Genomic DNA, 19843 nt, shown 5'->3' with positions numbered 1-19843 from the left:
CTTACTATAAGTAGAGTAAGCTGTCCTAATGTAATATCATTCGCATAAAAAACCTCCACTTACTTGCTGCAATACACATCTCAAAGACAAGACTCACCATGTGCACAAACATAAACTTATCTGGTGATGCCGGGCTCCTCAAAGGCTACTTTTCATTGCTGGTTCCAGTCACGTCACTCTTTGAGAACCTCAAGTACAGATCCAACTTGAATCCATTATTGTCCCAACAAGGAGCCTTGTTTCACTGATACTTTGGCTGACTCAAGGGAAAATTCATCCAACCACATATGCCCCAACAGACTCTTTGTGGTAGCTTGGAGCAGTGAAAGGCCAGAGAACCAAAATAATATATTTGGAGAAGCCTGGTGTCACCAGATAAGATAAGAGGCTCCCAATTAAGGGACATCTCTGGCTGCAGAGAACACAGACTCATAGGGCAGTAGTCTGTAGCCAAGAAGCAGCCTACTTGGTAGCGCCAAAGAAAAAGATCTAGGTGTCATCGTAGACAATACAGGACACCTGCTTGGCCAACCTACATTAACAGTATGGAGCTCAGGGACCTTTCCCTTGGAAGTAAAACTCGCTCCAGGTTTTGGCCTCATATAGCTTGAGTGCAGGTTGAGTGGCCCTGTGTGATTTTTACCCAGATCGGGTGCTGACTGCATTTCTTGCCCCCATTGTGCAGGAGTTCCATTGAGGGTTGAGGTCTCAGTCAGGTCGGTTGGACTGAGGGTGGTCTGAAGAAGCAAGCTATGTGGATATCCCTTATTGACTGAAGCAGAAGTTCTCTGGCTGTAGTTTCAGTCCTTTTGCAGCACCCAGTGCCAGCATGGCACTGGGAGTAAGGCTGTGACAGCCTTTGAGAGAAATAGGGGGGGGGGGGGTTAAAAGTGATTTTTAGAGGTTTCTGAGACTAGGAACAGGGGTCCCCCACCTGTAAAATCCTGGCCCTGATTTTTATTACCCCTTATTTAGCTCCCACGGGCTGTTTTTGGCATAAAATCGCAGTCGTAGCAGCCATCTTTGATTTCCTAATTTTAAAATAAAAGCTTCTATCTGACTCAAAACACCTCAATTTGGCCCAAAATTGGTCTAAATGGACTTCTCAGGCCAGAATACTAAGGATACATGTCAGATATGCACTGGATGGCTAGCTGAGGATGGTTCTTATTCCACATTCCACACGGCACTTGAGGGTGGGGCAGGAGCCACTGGCTCCTCTAGGCCCTCTGGAGGTATTGGGTCCATCTTGGATAGCGTTCCAGGTCAGATATCCCAGCTAGAACTGGGAATGGGTGAAATGGCATCCCTGGTGAGGTGCAGCTCAGTGTCTACTGTTAGAAAATGAAACGGTGGCTGTTACCCACGGGTAACCCACTGAAATGGAAAGAAAAAATAAATGGTCACCGCAGGTACAGGGACAAGGCCATTCATCACCCCATGGAGTGGTGAATGGCCTTGTCTCCGAGGCGCTGCCTAAGCCTTTAAACAAGTCGCGCACAACTGCTTAAAACTTCTCCTCTGATGCAACCGAAAACAGGAAGTTGCATCAGAGGAGAAGTTTAGGGCAGCCTCATGCAACTTGATTAAAGGCTCAGGCAACTCGGAGACAAAAATGATAAGAATTGTCAGCGAAGGGGAAGGGAGGAGGGATATGCCTGGACCGTGGTGATCGGGAGGGAGGGGCTGCTGGACCACACGAAGGGGGCTTAAGGGGAGGGATGAGAGTAACACATGATGAAGAGAAATGGCTAGGAGACAGTGGAGGAAACAGTTGCTGCATGGAAATGGCTAGGAGAGAGAGGAGAACATGCTGGAAGGAAGTTGAGAGAGGGGAAAGGGAGGGAGGAGCAGATGTTGCATGTTAGTGGGTAGGAGAGAGGGGAGAAGATGCTGAAGGAAAGTGGGAAGGGGAGAGAGTGGAACAGAGACTGAAAGAATGTGGGGAGGAGAGAGAATGGGGAGCACATACTGGATGGAAGGAGGGGCTAAAGAAAATAAGGCACATGCTGCATTGGGGAGACAGATACCAGATCTGAAGGGAGGAAAGGAGGAGAGAGATGCTAAAAACCACCTGGGGGACGGAAGGAAAGATGGAAGGGAAGAAGACAGAGATGCCAGATTATGGGGGAGCGGAGGAAAAAAGATAGGTGCCAGACCAATGGTGTGGGGAGGGGGGTGGAGGGAAAGATGGAAGGGAGAGGCACAGTAACAGAGTAGATGTCATATGGAAGAGGCAGAGAGAAGGCAGACAGTGGATGGAAGGAAGAGAATGACGAGAAGATGAGGAAAGCAGAAACCAGACAACGAAGAAAGAAAAAAAATTTCTATTTTCCGCTTTAGGATAAAGTAGTATATTAGTTGTGTTGATAAAACATTTATAAACAAAGCCCTGCCAGCTGAACATCTCTTCATCTAGTTTGACAGCGAGAACTTTGATTTATAAAATGACAATTGTACAGAATATTGTTTCTTTTTATACTTTAATAAAATAAGTTCAGTATAAAACTATTTGCGGCTTGTGCAGATGGTTTGTGGGGACATGATGGAGACAGGGACCGAGCTCACGGGGATGGGACAGGGACTGAGCTCATGGGGACAGGACAGGATTGGGGACTAATTTTTTTCACTAATCACTACACCTAGGGACCAGGGTCAGTTTAACTCAAATATTCAACTCAAATCAGAACCCTACACGGAAATAGATACACCCTCTGCAACACTAAAAGGCCCTAATCACACCCATTCATCATGCACACAACACAACAGGAAAAAGACAAAAAGAAAAAAGAAGTGGAGAAAAAGCCTCAGTTCTACTTCATCTGGTAAAAAACTCCACTTCTTCAAAAACAACACTCCTGTATATGAACAAAAAATATAGGAAAAAAGCACTGTGATAGCCTGCAGAGTGATATCAAACAACATGCCGGGGCACACTGCCCCAAATGGTGATATTGTGGGCAAGTGAGAACTGCAACACTACGGTCCAGGATATAGCACAAGAGGCAGACAAAAAAGGAAAAACCATTTAGCTGCTACTGACATCCAGGCACTTCTCAGTCCAAAACTTCTCCTCCTGGGCCTGGCAGCCAATAAACCCAACGGGGAACCCTCCGTTTTGCTTTGTCTCGCTGCGTCAGGGGTATTGGTTCCACTGCTTCACATTCATACTTTCCAGACCCACCATGCTTCTCAGGCTCTCATTCCACTTCACAGATCACTACTTTTTTTCTTTTTCCTGCTGTTCTATATTGTGTTGTGTGGATGATGAATGTTGCAGAGGATGTATCTATTTCCGTGTAGGGTTCTGATTTGAGTTGAATATTTGACTAATTTTTTTCCCCATGCCATTCTCTATCTACCATGAAATCCCAGCATGGACCACAGGAGCACCTGCCAGAGCCTTCTGGGAATCCTGGTCTGGGTTTTGCTCCGGAATTTATAAGCATGATGTACAAAGTGTGCCTAAATTACAATGGTCACAGTGACCCTTCAGGGGGTCATGACAGTGGTAGCGCCAGTGGTTATTTCCTCTAAGGATGCATTTTCCCTGCGGCAGAATGCAGGGGTACAATCAGAAGAGGACTGGGATGAAGTGAATTCAGTATTTATGCCTTTACTGTCCCAGTTAGGGTCCTCAGTATTATAAGACTCGGTGTTGAGTCTGGGAGAGTCATGTTCCAACCAGGTGGCAGTGTAGGAACTTGGACAGGACCTGACTGTGCGCAGACTGTTCAAGCTGTCAGCACTTTTTGAGATTATTACTGAGTCTCTCTAAGAATTATAAAGCCTTTATAGGTCTCTACTGCTTAGTGCTCATTCATGAGCAGCACCAAGGCTCAGACCACATAATTTCCCTCCCATCTGGACATTATTAAGATGCTCACAGACCATTGTGAGGTCCTGGAAGGGCCCTTTCAGGTGGCTAAGGACATGACAAAACTTTACCTGGTGGACACTGAGTTTAATTTTGCTGTTCAGTCCACCAAAGGTGAATTCCCTAGTGGTGCAGTGAAGGAGGTGTAGTGTTAAAGGATACACAGGACTGCAGGCTTAGGGTTACATTTGGGAAGTCAAAAAAGAGGACATATGGCCCCGTCCTGCCTCTGTCCCTACCCATGCCTCTCACCAGTCTCACTCCTATCCCATCCCTCCTTCCTCATCTATTTCCTTAGTTCCCCTTCCTACCCTCTGTACCCTTTGAATGCTCTCTGTCTCTCCAATCCCCCTCCCCACACGTGTTTCTCTCTCTCCCTCGCTCCACACCTCCTGCAGGTGCTTTTCTCTCCCTCTCCCTCCAACCCCACCCTACCGTGGGTGCTTCTCTCTCTCTCTCTCCCCCTCCAACCACCCTCCCCCAGAAGGATCCATGGCTCTCTCTCCAGCCATAGCTGTCCCCCACCTACCTCCTCTGCTGAAATTTTCAATATACGGGTAGGCCAGCTGCATCAGCAAGGTTAGCCTGCTGCCGTTGGCCTGCCCCAGAAACCTTCAAACTTCCTGTTACTATGTAGGTGGGACAGCTGCAGAATGAAGGCTTCCAAGGCAGGTCGATGGCAGCAGGCTCACCTTGCTGATGTTGATGGTTTAGGGCTGACCTTTTGCTTTGGTACGAACTGTGGAGTTACAGGACAGCCCACATTGATGGAAGGCAGAGCAGAAAAATATAAATGAGGCTCTCTACAGCAGATCTCACAATCAGAGGGACACTATTCACAGGTTAAAGAATGATGTGCCTATTTACTAGAAAGAAGATTATTAAGGTAAGTACTTAATCTTCCCTTATTACTTGAGAAGAAACTTCACAACTTCTTTTGTTTGGAAGGTGCTGGAAATTCTGAGACGCCGGGCTGAAGAGGAGGAAGCCAATGAGCTCATCATCTCCATCTATGACACAGAAAGAAATGAGAAGAGCAAGAAGCAGCGAGAAGAAATGGTAAGGAAGACACCCCCCAATTCTATAAATAGCGTACAAAATTGCTATCTTGAGATGCATATACAACTAAAATGGTTAACAATTAATGTCAGAAATTGGGTGCTAACAATTATTAGAATTAATTGGCAACAATCTGATATGCACGCAGACCTTGATACACACTATTCTATAAAGATCAGTGTGCAACTCAAAAGGCGGCATGGCCATGGAATAGACACGGGTGGGATGCACTTAATATTACTGAATACCGGGGATCCTTGCCTAACTTACATGCCAGGATTTATACCAGGTTTCAGTTGGTGTAAACCGCTGCATCCAAAGTTTGGTGTGGAATTTGGCTTTAAGTGCTGTTCTATAAACTGCATGCAACTTGGAACACCATTTGTAGAACAGTGCTCCGCATAGATTTTTTTGGGTGCCATTTTTCAGCACCATTTACTGAATCTACAGTTACAGTTTATTAAATATGTTTTACCACTTGGCTATATAACAAGATTGTAGTGGTGTATAATTAATTTTTTAAAAATACATAATAAGAAAAATACAACCAAAATGTATCTAGTAATAACAGTCTCTCTCTGCCTGAGAGAAAGACATCACCAAGGCACTACCTTCCTTATGGAGGTGCTGCCTGTCCAAAAGAAGGCTACCAGTATAGAAATAAGGGCAAAATACATCATACTCAAAAATAAACTTGGTTCATGCATCAATTGTGATTTCAAATATTTATCATTTAAGAGATTTCAATTCAGTCCAAAAAGATTTTGTATTCAGAAAGTTATTTCTACAGGTGACCATCACTACCAGGGTGGGTATATCATAATGCATATTATACTCAGATCATAGGATCTCTTATAATATATGTTATTTCAGATCCCCATCCTAGGATTTTAGCTCTAATCATATACAGTATAGTCCACCCTGAGTATCAATTTTTAGCCAAAGTCTTATAATGCCTAATCCCTTTGCTAACTCACAATAGCAACAATTTGATACAGTGGAAAAAAATTACAGGCGAGCACAAAGTATCAAGAATATCTATTTCAAAACTTCTCAAAGAAATGGCAACACTTACTTTTGAAAGTTGACACTAGTTTCAGCGCTGAAAGAGTTTGCACCACTCCCAAAAGAAGGCTACCACCATCAGTGAAAGGCACTATACTAGGATTTGCCTGCTTGACAAAAGACCAACACATGGGGAGCATGCTGCCCAGAAGGCTTTATAATAAAGTTTGCACTGGACAAACTGGGCAGCACACTGAGCAGTGGATGAGTCTCTCTCCAATGACAACCAGTATTTATTTACTTATTTCTAACAATTCTAAACCACTTGAACCAAAGCAGTTTCCATATAAAACATTCATAATATTTCATTAGACATACATTACATCGATTCTGTTAATTACATTCATAATCCAATAGAATAAATTCCACTAAAAATCTCTTCACACCCATTTACTTTAAATATTTTTTATTAACAAGAAAGAAAACACAATCAAACAATGGCAAAAGAACATACAAGGCTTTGTTGTATAAGAAGGGTTACCCGCCATCGAGGACTGGACTCTTATAACCTCAATGGCCTCAGGAGAAGTGCCCCCCCCCCCCGGAATGGTCCCCCCCCAAGCCCCCCAGTCCCCAAATTCAACAGTATTAAGAGCACTTAGTATCAGACAGGTGGGTGAGGATACAGCTGAAGACTGTTTAAAATATGATTATGACTCCTTGGAGATTAAGCATCCAAATAAGAAGACCAAGTGTGGACAAAGTCTCTACTTCTGCGGCGAGAAGAAGAAGCCATGCAGGCCTCCCAGCCCATCAGTTCATGTAGTTTATTTCTTCAGTACCAGAAGGAGGGAGGAACATCTGCCAACCAATAGTTCAATATACATTTTTTCCCCAAAATATAACATTTACTCAAAAACAGTTTTTCAGCAGAAGTATACACAGAAAGCATGGAGAAGTGAGCAAACAGCATATGGAGTGCAGAGAGAGGAACAGGAACATGCAACAGTCCCCGCTGAAAAGAGGCCATATCCCCCCCAAAACCCTGTACACCCTCACAAAGCCAAAGGCCATGAAAATAAGAATTCACTTCAGTAATATAGTTAGTACAAAGTTGGATATCAATACAGTCCATATGGTAAGCTGACTCTGGGACGTGTATGCTCTCAACAGGGTTGTATAGTGGCATTCCCGGAGCTCAGCATTATGCACTAGAGCGGGGATACGTTTAAGAGCTCAGAGCAAAAGAGCCGCCTCAAGTTTCCTCCACACCCAACATTTAAATACAACACTCTAAACAGAGTGCGAGAATTCAAATCCTTAAAATGCTCATCGATATATCCTAATGCTAGATCAATATTCAGTACAATTTCTTCTTTTTTTTTGTAAATCTTTATTCATTTTAATACATACAATAAGTGTGATAATACATAAACACATATGCACATTGAGAATATCACTTAATATTCAGCAATAATACCAATCATAAAATCGTATCTCCCTCCCTTCCCACCCCTTCATAATAAATAATTAAATTACTTTATATAAGATGTTATATTTAAAATCCCCCCCTCCCTAAAAAATTAACTTTAAGAATTAAGGGAAAAGTAACAACTAATCATTACAAAATTTTGTTAATGGCTCCCACACATCTTGAAATTTCCTAATATATCCTTGCTGTGTTGCTATTACTCTTTCCATTTTATACATATGACATAATGAATTCCACCAAAAATTATAATTTAGTCTACTCCAGTTCTTCCAGTTATAAGTAATTTGTTGAATGGCAACCCCAGTCATTATGAGTAATAGCTTGTTATTATTTGATGATATCTGACTCTTTGCTTTCATTGACATACCAAATAATACAGTATCATATGACAATGCCACTGGATTTTCTAATAAACAATTAATTTGGTCCAAAATTGATTTCCAAAAAGTCATAATAAGTGGACAATAGAATAATAAATGATCTAAAGTCCCACAAATAGTTTTGTTTTCAGCATCTTTTTAAACTGAGAATGGGGGCTCTCTTTCTGATGAAGCAGTTGGCCTGGATGCTCTGATGCACTCAGAGTGACTTACATAGCTAAAACAAGAGGTACTATTAGTTTTTGTGCATGTATGTGTGTGTTTCCCATAGATATTGACTATTTTGGACCCTTTTAACCACTCATTGTTTTTGCATTTATTAAGGTATGCAGGATGAACTTTGTAGTTGTTTTCACATGTTTTGATTAAGGTCCAGAGGAAGGCTACTAAAATGGTCAGTGGTCTTCATCTGTTAAAAAGTGCTCACTGGCTACCTATTCATCACTTACGAAATAGCTTTAATCTCCTACAAAACAATGAAAACCAAGGAACCTGCTTTTATCCATAAATACCTGATTCCACATGATCCTCCGAGAACCTTAAGATCTGCATCACAGCATCTTCTTCATGTCCCATCCCTAAAAATCATTAGTACCCATACTGATTCTTTTGCAACGACTGCTCCAACAATACGGAATTCGTTACCATTATATTTAAGATCCAAACAGAATTTAGATAAATTCAAGGGTGGCCTTAAAGGCTTCTTATTTAAAGATGCATACGACTGTTAATTGATCTAAGGGACTTTCTAAGCTTATTTTCTATACTAAAATTGATTTCTCCCTTTCCCTATGTTATTGTCCTTAATTGTTCTTTCTTTCAAATTGTATTTCTCCCCACTAACCTATTGTTCCATGTATGTAAAGTTATGTTATAAATAGTTTAACTGAACCCCTTTTTAAATCTTTACTGTAAAACGCTTAGAAATTTTGATTAGCATTTCATCAAATGTTTAATAATAAACTTGAATAAGACATATGGGGACAAACTTAAAGGGAATGGGGACTTGCATGCTGCCTTTTTGATGCTTTGGCATTTCAAAGCTGATGTTCAAAGTGGTGGGCACTAAAGGATTAAGTGACTTGCCCAGGGACAAAGTGAAGCATTGGGATTTGATGTCACAACCTCTGGGTGCAGAAGCAGCAGCTCAACCAATGAGCCACAGCCCTTCCTCCTTAATACGTATACTATGGAGGAAAGGTAGGAGAAGGGAGATATGATAGAGATGTTTACCTACATGGCATAAATGCGCATGAGGCGAGCCTCTTTCATTTGAAATTTCATAGGACATAGGAGCCGAAATCTGAAAAAAAGGCTAAGCTGCGGGCTGAATTTTTAATTAAGATAATTAGGGGATCCTTTAATTAAGGTACGCTAACCTATTTAGCACGTACTAAATGTGCTCCTTAATAAAAGGACCCCTAAGAGACTAAGGCTTAGTTTTAGTAGAAGTATAGGGTTACAATGTATCCAACCCCACATCAGCTCTGTGGTGTAAACAAAATAAATATTGTAATCACAAAACAGAAAAGAAAATTATTTTTCCACCTTTTGTTGGTCCTAGGCTTTGGTTGTCTTCTGATAACTCGATTGCCAGGGTCTCCTGTCCATTTGTTGTTTTCTTCTTTCTCCGTGCTAACTATCCATCTTCCATCACTGTCCTCCACTTCCATTTCCCTTCCCTCCCCTGGAGGTCTGGCATCTTTCCTTTTTTTCATGTCTATATCCACAGCTGCAGCAATGGACCCTACCATCTGTCCTTTTCTCAACTACCCTTTCATCCAGCATATCTCCCTCTTTCCCCACCACCCCAGGGTCCACCATCTCTCTGTTTCTCTTCCCAGCAATTCTTCTATCCAGTCTCTCTATCCCCCCTCCACTCTCCCGTCGGGTACTTCTACACTAGGGCCCACCCCTGTCCCGAAGGCCTGTATATTTCCCCCCCTTCTTCTTCCCAGTGTCACCTTCAGATTTGGCCCGCCGTTCCTACCCTCCCTCCTGGTCTCTTCTGGCACGCTGGCATGAACCATTGCTGCTCTCCGTTCGCGTCTGCCTTCACCTGGCCTCCTCTTCAAAGCAGTTTTATGGTTTTTGATTTAATGTTACAGATTTTATGTAAAATTTGCTCTGATGGAGGCTTAAGTACTGATACTTGGCCAAGTTGATATTTTGGACTCTGTGAATATATCATTAAAGATTGTGGGTCGGGCAAATACATTTCCACTAATAAGTATGGTCAACTACTTGCTAAATATCTTGCTAACCATAAGCAACATGCTAAATTGCTTCTCTTAGTGGAGATAACAGATCTATTCTCACTGACGATACGTCAATATCCCAAGCCTTTACTTCCTTTTATAAAAATCTATATTCATCCTCAACCTCAGATTCACTTTCATCGAGTGATGCTTTTCTATGTGATATTCCACTTCCTTATCACAATCTCAAACATTGAGCCTTGGAGCCCCCATTGCAGATGATGAAATCATAGATGCCATAAAATCCTTATCTACACACAAAACGCTCGGCCCAGATAGATACCCCGCAGAACACTTTAAAATTCTTTCTGCAGAATTTTTACCTCTTCTAAAACAATTATTTACTTATCTATCCTCACATCCCGAGAATCAAGGATGTTTTACGGAAGCTCACATCATAGTTCTACCTAAACCTGGTAGGGATGAAATCAATGTAGCTAATTATAGGTCCATCTCACTCCTAAACACTGACTGCAAAATTCTAGCTAAAATACTAGCTTCCAGGCTGGATAAAATCTTGGGCATCATAGTCCACCCTGATCAGGTAGGGTTAATGAAAAATTGTTTCATAGGCGATAATGCTCAAACCTTTCATTCTTTAATAGATGTTGCCTATTCTTCTCCTCTTCCTATGGTAATGATTTCACTCGATGCCAAAAAAGCATTTCACATGGTAGAATGGCCTCATCTTGTTGATACTCTTAGATGGTTTGGCTGTGGAGACGTTGTGAAGTGGGTTCAGCTACTATACTCCAAACCTTCATTCAGATTACGCATCAATGACTCTCTCTCCACTCCCATTCTTCTTCATAGAGGCACCTGTCAGGGGTGTCCCTTGTCTCCGCTCCTTTTCAATATTGCTTTGGAACCTCTCCTTATACCAATTAGACTTCATCCTGATATTTCTGGTATACCTGTCGGGACTGAACAATTCAAAACCCTTGCCTATGCAGATGATCTCCTAATATTTCTCTCTAATCCCTTGTCTTCCATACCAATCTTACTTCAAGTAGTATCTCAATTCTCTAATTGTGCTGGATATCGTATAAATTGAGATAAGTCAGAAATTATGCATTTAAATCATCATACTTCCATCTATGACTGTGTTTCCATTAACTTTTGCTGGTCACATTCCTCACTGAAATATCCAGGTGTCCTCTTCCATCGTGATATGAATGTTATGATGTCCCTTAATTTATCTGCTATTTCGTCCAAAGTTGAGATCCTACTAAAACCCTGGTCTCTGTTATCCCTGTCATGGTGGGGATGCATTGAGGCAATCAAGATGACCATCGCCCAATTGTGAACTACTACATATCCATGTTACCTAAACTAGCTACATGGGACTTTTATAAATCTATTGAGTGCAAACTCACTTAATATTTCTGGTGTAAGAGGCATTAATTAAAGATAACACAAATCTAAGAAGAAAACTTGAATCACTTGAAAATTTTTCAAGAAGTAACAATCTTAGATTAATTAATTTTCCTAAGATTACAACAATAACTCCTAGAGAAATGGTTAATCGTTATTTAAAAGAAATATTGGAAATTCCTGAATCATCTATTCCACCTTTTACTCGGGTTTATTATCTTCCTTTCAAAGAAACTAAAGATCAAAAGAATTTACAAGAAGTAATTCAAGAACCTCAAGAACCTTTGGATGTGACTGCCTTATTAGAATCTTCAGATAGGGAAGTAGCCACTCCGGCAACTTTGCTTCTTTCAGTTGCTCTTACAATGGATAAAACATGGATATTGAAATTACACTGTAAAAATAAACATAAAGAATTTTTGGGACTGAAAGTTCAAATGTTTCCTGATTTGGCCAGGGACACACACAGAGGTGGAGAAAAGAATTTTTGTTATTAAGACCAGCAATTACTGCCCTGGGTGCCACCTTTTTTCTTAGGTATCCTTGCAAATGTATAGTCCATTATAAGTCGCATAAATTTGTTTTCTTTGAACCTTCACAACTGACAACATTCCTATCACTGTCAAGGCTGGAGATAGCTCATGATGGATAGATGACGGCCTACCACAGTTTTACCTATAGTTTCTTCATTAATTAGAAACATAGAAACATAGAAATTGACGGCAGAAAAGAGCTATAGCCCATCGAGTCTGCCCATACCAATGACCCACTCCCTGATTCTTACTCTCCTAGAGATCCCACATGAATATCCCATTTTCTCTTGAACTCTAACACGCTGCTGGCCTCAATCACCCTCTGAGGCAGCTCGTTCCAATGATCTACCACCCTTTCAGTGAAGAAGTACTTCCTCGCATCACCCTGAAATTTCCCTCCCCTGATTTTCAGCGAGTGTCCTCTGGTTACTGAGGGCCCTGTAAGACTGAAGATATCATCTTTCACCTCTATACGCCCAGTAATATACTTAAAGGTCTCAATCATGTCCCCTCTCTCTCTTCGCTCCTCCAGTGAGTACATCCGCAGTTTTTTTAACCTTTCTTCATACGTGAGTTCCCTGAGCCCCAAAACCATCCTGGTAGCCATTCGCTGAACCGACTCAATTCTCAACACATCTTTTCGGTAGTGTGGTCTCCAGAATTGAACACAATACTCGAGATGAGGTCTCACCATGGATCTGTACAGCGGCATTATGACTTCAGGTTTTCTGCTGACAAAACCCCTACGGATACAGCCCATCATTTGTCTTGCCTTGGACGATGCCTTCTCTACTTGATTGGCAGCCTTCATATCGTCGCTAATGATCACTCCTAAGTCACGTTCCACCGTGGTCCTGGACAAGGTTTCACCATTTAGTGTGTAAGTTCTGTGTGGATTTTTTTTGCCTAGGTGCATTACTTTACATTTTTTAGCATTGAAGCCCAGCTGCCAAGTTGATGACCACTGTTCAAGCTGTCTTAGGTCCTGCGTCATAAAGTCAGGCACACTGCTTTTGCCAACTATGTTGCATAGTTTGGCATCGTCAGCAAACAGTGATACTTTTCCTCTAAGTCCTTGGGTCAAATCTCCTATGAATAAATTGAATAGAATCGGCCCTAAGACGGAGCCCTGAGGTACTCCACTCATCACTGCTGACGTTTTGGAGGGGGTACCATTTACCATCACCCTTTGAAGCCTACCATCTAGCCAATCCCTTACCCATGTTGTGAATGTATCCCCTAATCCCATCGATTTTAGTTTGTTCAATAGCCTATATGAGGACTTGAGTGAGATTTAAGATGGAATTTATTTCTTGATTTTTTGTATATATGTTTGAATGTATTTCTTATCTTTCTTTAATCATGCTTTCTGTACAAGTTTATACTTGATTATTATATTTGAAAAATTTATAAATAAATAATAAAAATATATATATATATATTTCTGGTGTAAGAAAACTCCCAGGATTGCAGCAAAAATACTAAAATCCTCCAAAGAAAATGACGGCTTGGGATTCCCAGACTTTTTCTTTATCACATTGCTGCACTCCTTTGATACAGCTCCTTTTGGGTACAAGAACATGTCCCTATAAACCGCCATTCTGCATGGTTTTCTATAGAATAATTCTTGGTTTCTCCCATCCCACTTTCTTGTTTACCGTACGGTCCCTTGCATATGGTACCCAATAAATCTACTACTATTATTGCCACTATTCATGCAATTCAACATTTTGACTCTATTTCATATCAAAATAAATGGCATATTACTTCATCTCCTCTTTGGTACAGTTGTCAATTCCAAATCGATAATCATCCTATCCATTAGTGCTCTTGGATGGATAGAGGTATTCTGAAAAATGATACTCTTTTATCCTTCTCTCAGATTATGGATACGTTTGATATTCCTTCATCAGAATTTTTCCACTGGCTACAGCTTTTTCATTGCATTAAGAAATGCTCTCCTTCCATTCATGAATTCTCCAAAGCATTCGCTTTTCTCTCCTTTTCATGTTTGGGATTCACATTGGGTCACTCCACATCTATTTTCTATAAGGAATTGTGCTCTAAACTTTTCCCCAGATCCAAAAAGTCTACAGACATATGGTCCAACGAAACGTCTTGGAACGAGCCCTCTTAGGACTGGGAGTTTTATTTCAGCAGAATTCTACATCCCACAACATCTTCTAGTATCTCGCAATCTCTATATTTTCTATCTTATAAAGCTTTCTGGACTCCAAATAAGATATTTTGTGAGGGTCTCAGAGATTCCAACCTTTGCTGGCATTGTCAATCTGACTTGGGGGACCTCCATCACATGATTTTCTTTTGCCCTAACCTTTTGGTCACAAGTTTGGCATACCATCAAGCAGATTCCACCAATACAATCTGAACTTTCGACTGACATACTCATTTTTAGAGCTCTCGCTATTGGAGATCCCCTAACCTCCTGGCAGAAATTCTTACTTAACATTTTGCTAGCAATCACCATCCAAATGATTCTCCATAATTGGAAATCTGCGGATTTACTGAAAATCACATTTTGGTGGAATACCGTCCTCATGATACACCTATATGAATCCAAAGCAGCTGAATTATCCAACACACAAATTATAGTTCATAAGATCTGGGCCCCTATAGTGAACTTTTCTCAACAGCCAATGACATCTCCACCATAATTTCTTGAAGTTGTATGCAAACTAAGACACGCCACGATCTGAAGACTCTCTACTAACAATTACTTGGTGACTACTCCCTCTACATACTCCATTATTATCCTTTAACGAGTGAGTCTGGTATCCTCCCCTCCTTCTCCAGGTTTCACTTTTGACTCTTACGGAGTTGCCTTGTGTGATTACATGTTATGTTTATGTTCTCTTGAAAATATTAGCACACCTTTGTATTCATACATTGGCAGTTACTTGTTCTGTTCTATTTGGAAAAGTTTCAGTAAAAATATTTGAAATCATATTTTATATAGAGAGTCCAATTTTCTGGGAGCCACTGTAATGGTTAGGGGCATTTCCCAGTTTTTGTGAAGAGTCTCTTTGAGTATACCATGCAAAGGTAGTCTGAGAGGTTCTTTAGGGGGCTCATCATAATATAAGGCCTCCGAGTATTCAGCACTGTAGGCAGAATCAGCTTCTAGCTTGACTGGTAGCTCTATTTTCCCAACTGGTGAATAAATTTGGTAAAAGAAAGTCTCTTAGTAGATTTAGTCCTTGGTGGAGACTTTTGTGCAGACTTTTCTGAGGTAGTATCATAAGCCTCCGTTGTAGACTCAGGTAAGTCTTCAGCTGAATCAGACTGTAATTCAGAATCTTAAAAGGATTTCGGGGAAGGAGTGCATCGAGAAGATCGATGGTGCCATCAAGCCCGGTGTCGAACCGATGACGAGGATGATGCATGAGGGAGAACGATGTTTTTTTTTTTTCCAAAGCTTCTGAAAAGGAATGATGCATACTGGACTTGGAGCATCGAGATGAGAAGGAAGAGTGACGGGGCCTCGATGGAGAGCTGGACCTGCGATAAGATGGTCTATGCTTGGGTGTGGAATGTCAATGCTGCTCTGGAGAGCCATTATCAGTACTGCAGGACCTTGTGGCCTTATGCTCTGGTTGGGTCGGTACCGAAGGAGTGAATGTCAGGGTAAGGAGTTTAAACATATCACTCACTTGGAAAAGCGCAATGAGCTTTTCATGGAATGAAAGCACTGGTACCTATGGCCTTTCTGCCGGTACTATTGGTGCTTCAGAGAGGGTGACCTTGAAGAGGATGCACACATTAATGTAGGAGAGGCAAGGTGCAAGAGAGGTCGTCGATGGGTCGAAATTAAGGGATTTGATGCAAGAGTGACCTGCAACACCTGTTAGGAAGCTGTGGCTTCTTAGCTGGCTTACCAGACGGAGCGATGTCTTCTGACGTCGATGTCGATGCCTTCGATGTCAAAGGTTGTGATGTCTTCTCTGTGTCCATACCGGTGCCAAACAATTTTTCTTTTTTGAAGTTTCCGGCTCTTGATGGAACTTTTCTGCAGGATAGAACACCGAGCACAAGATTCTACATGGTGCTCCGGGCTAAGGCACTGCAAGCACTAACTGTGGGGTCAATGATGGAAATTTGCCTTTGGCACCTGCAGCACTTTTTAAAACCTGTTAATGGTTGGGACATTGACGGAAATAGCGCCTCAGCCAAATCAAACTCAATGGCTGAGAAAAAGAAAAAGACTCATTGGGCGAAGCCCGTGAGGTGAAAAGAGAGGGGGGGGGGAAGCGGGGAAATTTTTAAGTAAACTTCAAAATTAAAGGAAAAGAAGAATAACGCATGAGCAGGAAGGTAAAATACACAAAATTTGAACAGCATTCAAAAACATGACTTCTTAACTGCACAGAAAACTAAGAACTGAAGTACAGTAAGCCTGCATCAGGCAGGAAGGCACTCGCGCATGCGTGATACAGGCAGTTCATGAACTTTCTTAAGTTCTTAAACTGGCGATGCACTTTTAAAGCTGTCCGTACCAGGGTTCCATGAATGACGTCATCCATATGTGTCTACTTGTCTTGGATTAATACTAATATCTTTTCTTATATTCATTCTATAACTTACTTACGTGCATAATACCTGTATTGTGTATTATGTTCATCCTAGATTTACATACCTCTGATAATGCTAGCCATCTGTAATCACATTCTCAGCATTTTGAATATCTCTTTTGTGTTCACCCTATCGTCTTCATAGTGGGAAGTTGCTAGCTATTTTTTTCTATTGTTGCTGCTCCCCCTATCTGTTGCATTATTAGTTAAAAAAGTCTTTGAGAAGGATGGTCTATATCCCTTTCTTGAATTTTCCGGTGTCCTTTTCTAATTTTAATTCCTTCGATAGGAAGTTCTATCACAATGGAGCCATCACTGAGAACATTCTTATCCTGATGCTTTTGTATCTGATGTCTCTGAATCAAAGGCACATCACACAGTGGGGAACCTGGGAGAAACCTTGGGACTTAGACTGGAATGCTGTATTTCATTATACAGTGGTACCTCGGTTTACGAGTGCACCAGATTGCGAGTGTTTTGCAAGACGAGCAAAACATTCGCAAACTTGGTGCCTCGTAAACCGAGCTTGCCTCGCTGTACAAGCGCCACCCCCCCCGCGATCCGGCATCCCCCCCCGCTCGCGTTGCCCCCCCTCCACCGCGATCCTACTCCCCCCCCCCCCGAGCAGTCAATGACACCCTTTACCCGACTTGGCACCAGTGCCGGTGCCCGAAGATCCTCCCTCTTCTGGCGCGGCCTGGGCTGGGCGGTGCGTCGGAGATCCTCCTTCTTCTGGTCTGGGCTGGGCTGGACTGGCTTTGAGCATTTGCGCATGCTCAAAGCCTTCTGGTCTCGCTCTCTCCGAGATTGAGAGTATGTTTGATTAATTAAGTTGCTTCTATCCAAGTAAGCTAAGATGAATATTTTGTCTCATTGAAATTTGAAAAACTAAAATATGAGAAATAATAAATACAAATAAAGTTAATGAGGGCCTGATTTTATAGCTGAGATACTGGAGAGTGAAGGGACTTGTCTAGGGTTACTATATGGCTCCAGAAAAAGGAGGACAGAGTGAGACATCTGGGTTTTACTTCCATTGAAAGTAATGGAAATAAGGACAGATTGAAAGCAATGTAAGTAAAACCCTGATGTCTCAATCCATCCTCTTATTTCAGAAGTCATATAGTATCCCTAAACTTGTCCAAAGTTTCAAGGAACATAGTGAAAGAAGTAGGATTTGAACTCGGACTTCCCATTTTTTCAGCCCACTGACTCTAATTACAAAACTGCTCTTGCCCTCCTCCAAGAAAATCATGGCATATCTGGGAACTGGGATTGTGGGTATTGCATAGTACAAAGTCCTTACATCAGTATCATCAAAACCCTCAGGACCACTAGCAAGTGCTGCTAATGTTTTACAGTTAAGAACTGGCCGTAGCTGGAAGTAGGACCAAATCTCTCCCAAAGCCATATATGTAGGAAAAAGAAAAGATAAATACACCCTGGTTATCTCTCGCAGAGCAGTAGATGGAATGGTTGTTGCTTCCAAAACTTTAGTCGTGCTCTTTTCTCCAAAAAAATCTGAATCTCACTAAAAATATGTGGTTTTCTTGGATGGATTTATTCTTTGATTCAAATATTAGTGTTACCTTCCTTGCTGAGTGTAACAGGGCTGTGTTGACACATTTAGATTTGGCATCTAATCTAGCACATCATTCAGTACTTAGAATTTGGTGAAATATACATTTGCCTTTTCTGTTCTCTACCCTAGGAACGTGTTTTACAGGAGGAGCGCCAGCGTCAGGCTGAGCAAGAGCTGGATTATCTGGCACCTTTCTTGGCTAGATTGGGCAATCCTGAGACACTTGTAAAGTGGCAGGCGATTCAACTGAGAGATGATTGCCTGGCAGACCTTAAACAGCGACTCATAAACCAAGCCAATATTATCCAAACCCGCTTTGAAAAGGTACTTCATCAGATTCAGTATGAAAAAATGTTATTGTTGTGACAAAGTAATACATAAAGGGGGATTTTAAAAGGCATTTGTGCACACAGAAATGGCCTCTTCTAAAATCGTGCATGGTTTAAGTTTCAAAATTTATTTGAACACACTTTATATATGCAAAGGTTTGTCTGTCTCGATTTGAGTGTTCCTGGAGGTGTGGGCACTTAGAGGCTTGTATTTCATCTATTATACTAATATTCTGTAAAATATGGTAGGCACTTACTTTCCTTTATAGAATAGGTGCCATATAGTTGCCCTCCTATACAATTACCCCCTATTCCCCTCATTCTATAATAGGGTGCCTAAATTTAAATGCCATTTCTGCACTTAAATTTCTAGCTTACCACCATCCATACGTGTAAGTGTGCATTTAGGCACATAAATGGCAGTTGCTTACCTAAATGCTATTCTGCAATTATGCTCTAACTCCCTAATTCTATAAACTGGGTGCACTATTTTGACAAGCATGCAAAATTGCACATGCATATTATAGAAAAGCACATAATTTAATTGTTTACGTGGTCACTAATTGGCATTAACTGGCAATAATGACTCCTAATGGTGTCATTTGGCACCAGTTTGCAGTTATGCATGTAGCTGTACTTAGGCGCTATTCTGAAAACATAGAGGGGCGTTTTCGACAGTGTGACTATGTCTGACTTTGCTAATATATTAAAATAGCCCAATGTTGTTTATGACGTTGTTTATGACGTATGTCTCACAAATATTGGGGCGGAGAAACATCCATTTTTGATACTGCAAGACATCCTTTTTTAAAAAAAACAACACACAACCCCAACCTATTTGGACCTCATGGCTTTTAGGACATCTTTTATGGCCATTTTAGAAGTGTTCTTCAGCCTTTTTACACCTATGGACCTGCGGAAATAAAAGAATTATGTGGCCTGGCACCGGTCCGTGGACTGACGATTGAAGAGCACTGGGCTAAGTCGTGGGCCAGACCTCGCCCATCTCTACCCCACCCCCATAATAGTACTAATTATAACACTATTTTTTCCATTCATTTTTCATATATACACACAATATAATCTTATTAACAACACATAATGGTTAACCACAGAATTAAACTACACAAAGTACACTGTATGCTTCTCAACATTCATTCCTACTAGAACACAGATAACCCCTATGCAAATTCGGGACCACAAACTAAAATTACTAATATATTCAAACAAAACCCTAAGATTCAAGACTCTGCATGCAGTACAACCCCAGAGAAAAAGAAACAAATACATTTATTCCTGAACAGTGCAAAATATAGACAGCAGATGAAAATTCTCAAAATTGACACAATTCAGTCACTAAGTTGA

The 19843-nt window shown here is 41.3% G+C and overlaps 1 protein-coding gene across 7 annotated transcripts in view; it reads left to right on the top strand.

Annotated features, from left to right (window-relative positions):
- DRC7 (dynein regulatory complex subunit 7) overlaps positions 1-19843 on the top strand; it is a 179393-nt gene that overhangs the window by 141706 nt on the left and 17844 nt on the right. For all 7 annotated transcript variants that reach the window (XM_033943631.1, XM_033943627.1, XM_033943628.1 and 4 more), the window contains 2 exons: positions 4826-4936; positions 18279-18473. In XM_033943631.1, coding sequence (XP_033799522.1) covers positions 4826-4936; positions 18279-18473 — 306 coding nt within the window. The remainder of the gene's footprint in view (positions 1-4825; positions 4937-18278; positions 18474-19843) is intronic.

Source organism: Geotrypetes seraphini, chromosome 4 (assembly GCF_902459505.1).
Source record: "Geotrypetes seraphini chromosome 4, aGeoSer1.1, whole genome shotgun sequence".
In the NCBI taxonomy this organism is placed as follows: Eukaryota; Metazoa; Chordata; class Amphibia; order Gymnophiona; family Dermophiidae; genus Geotrypetes; species Geotrypetes seraphini.
The sequence above is the reverse complement of the archived record's forward strand: the minus strand, read 5'-3'. Positions and strand labels throughout refer to the sequence as shown.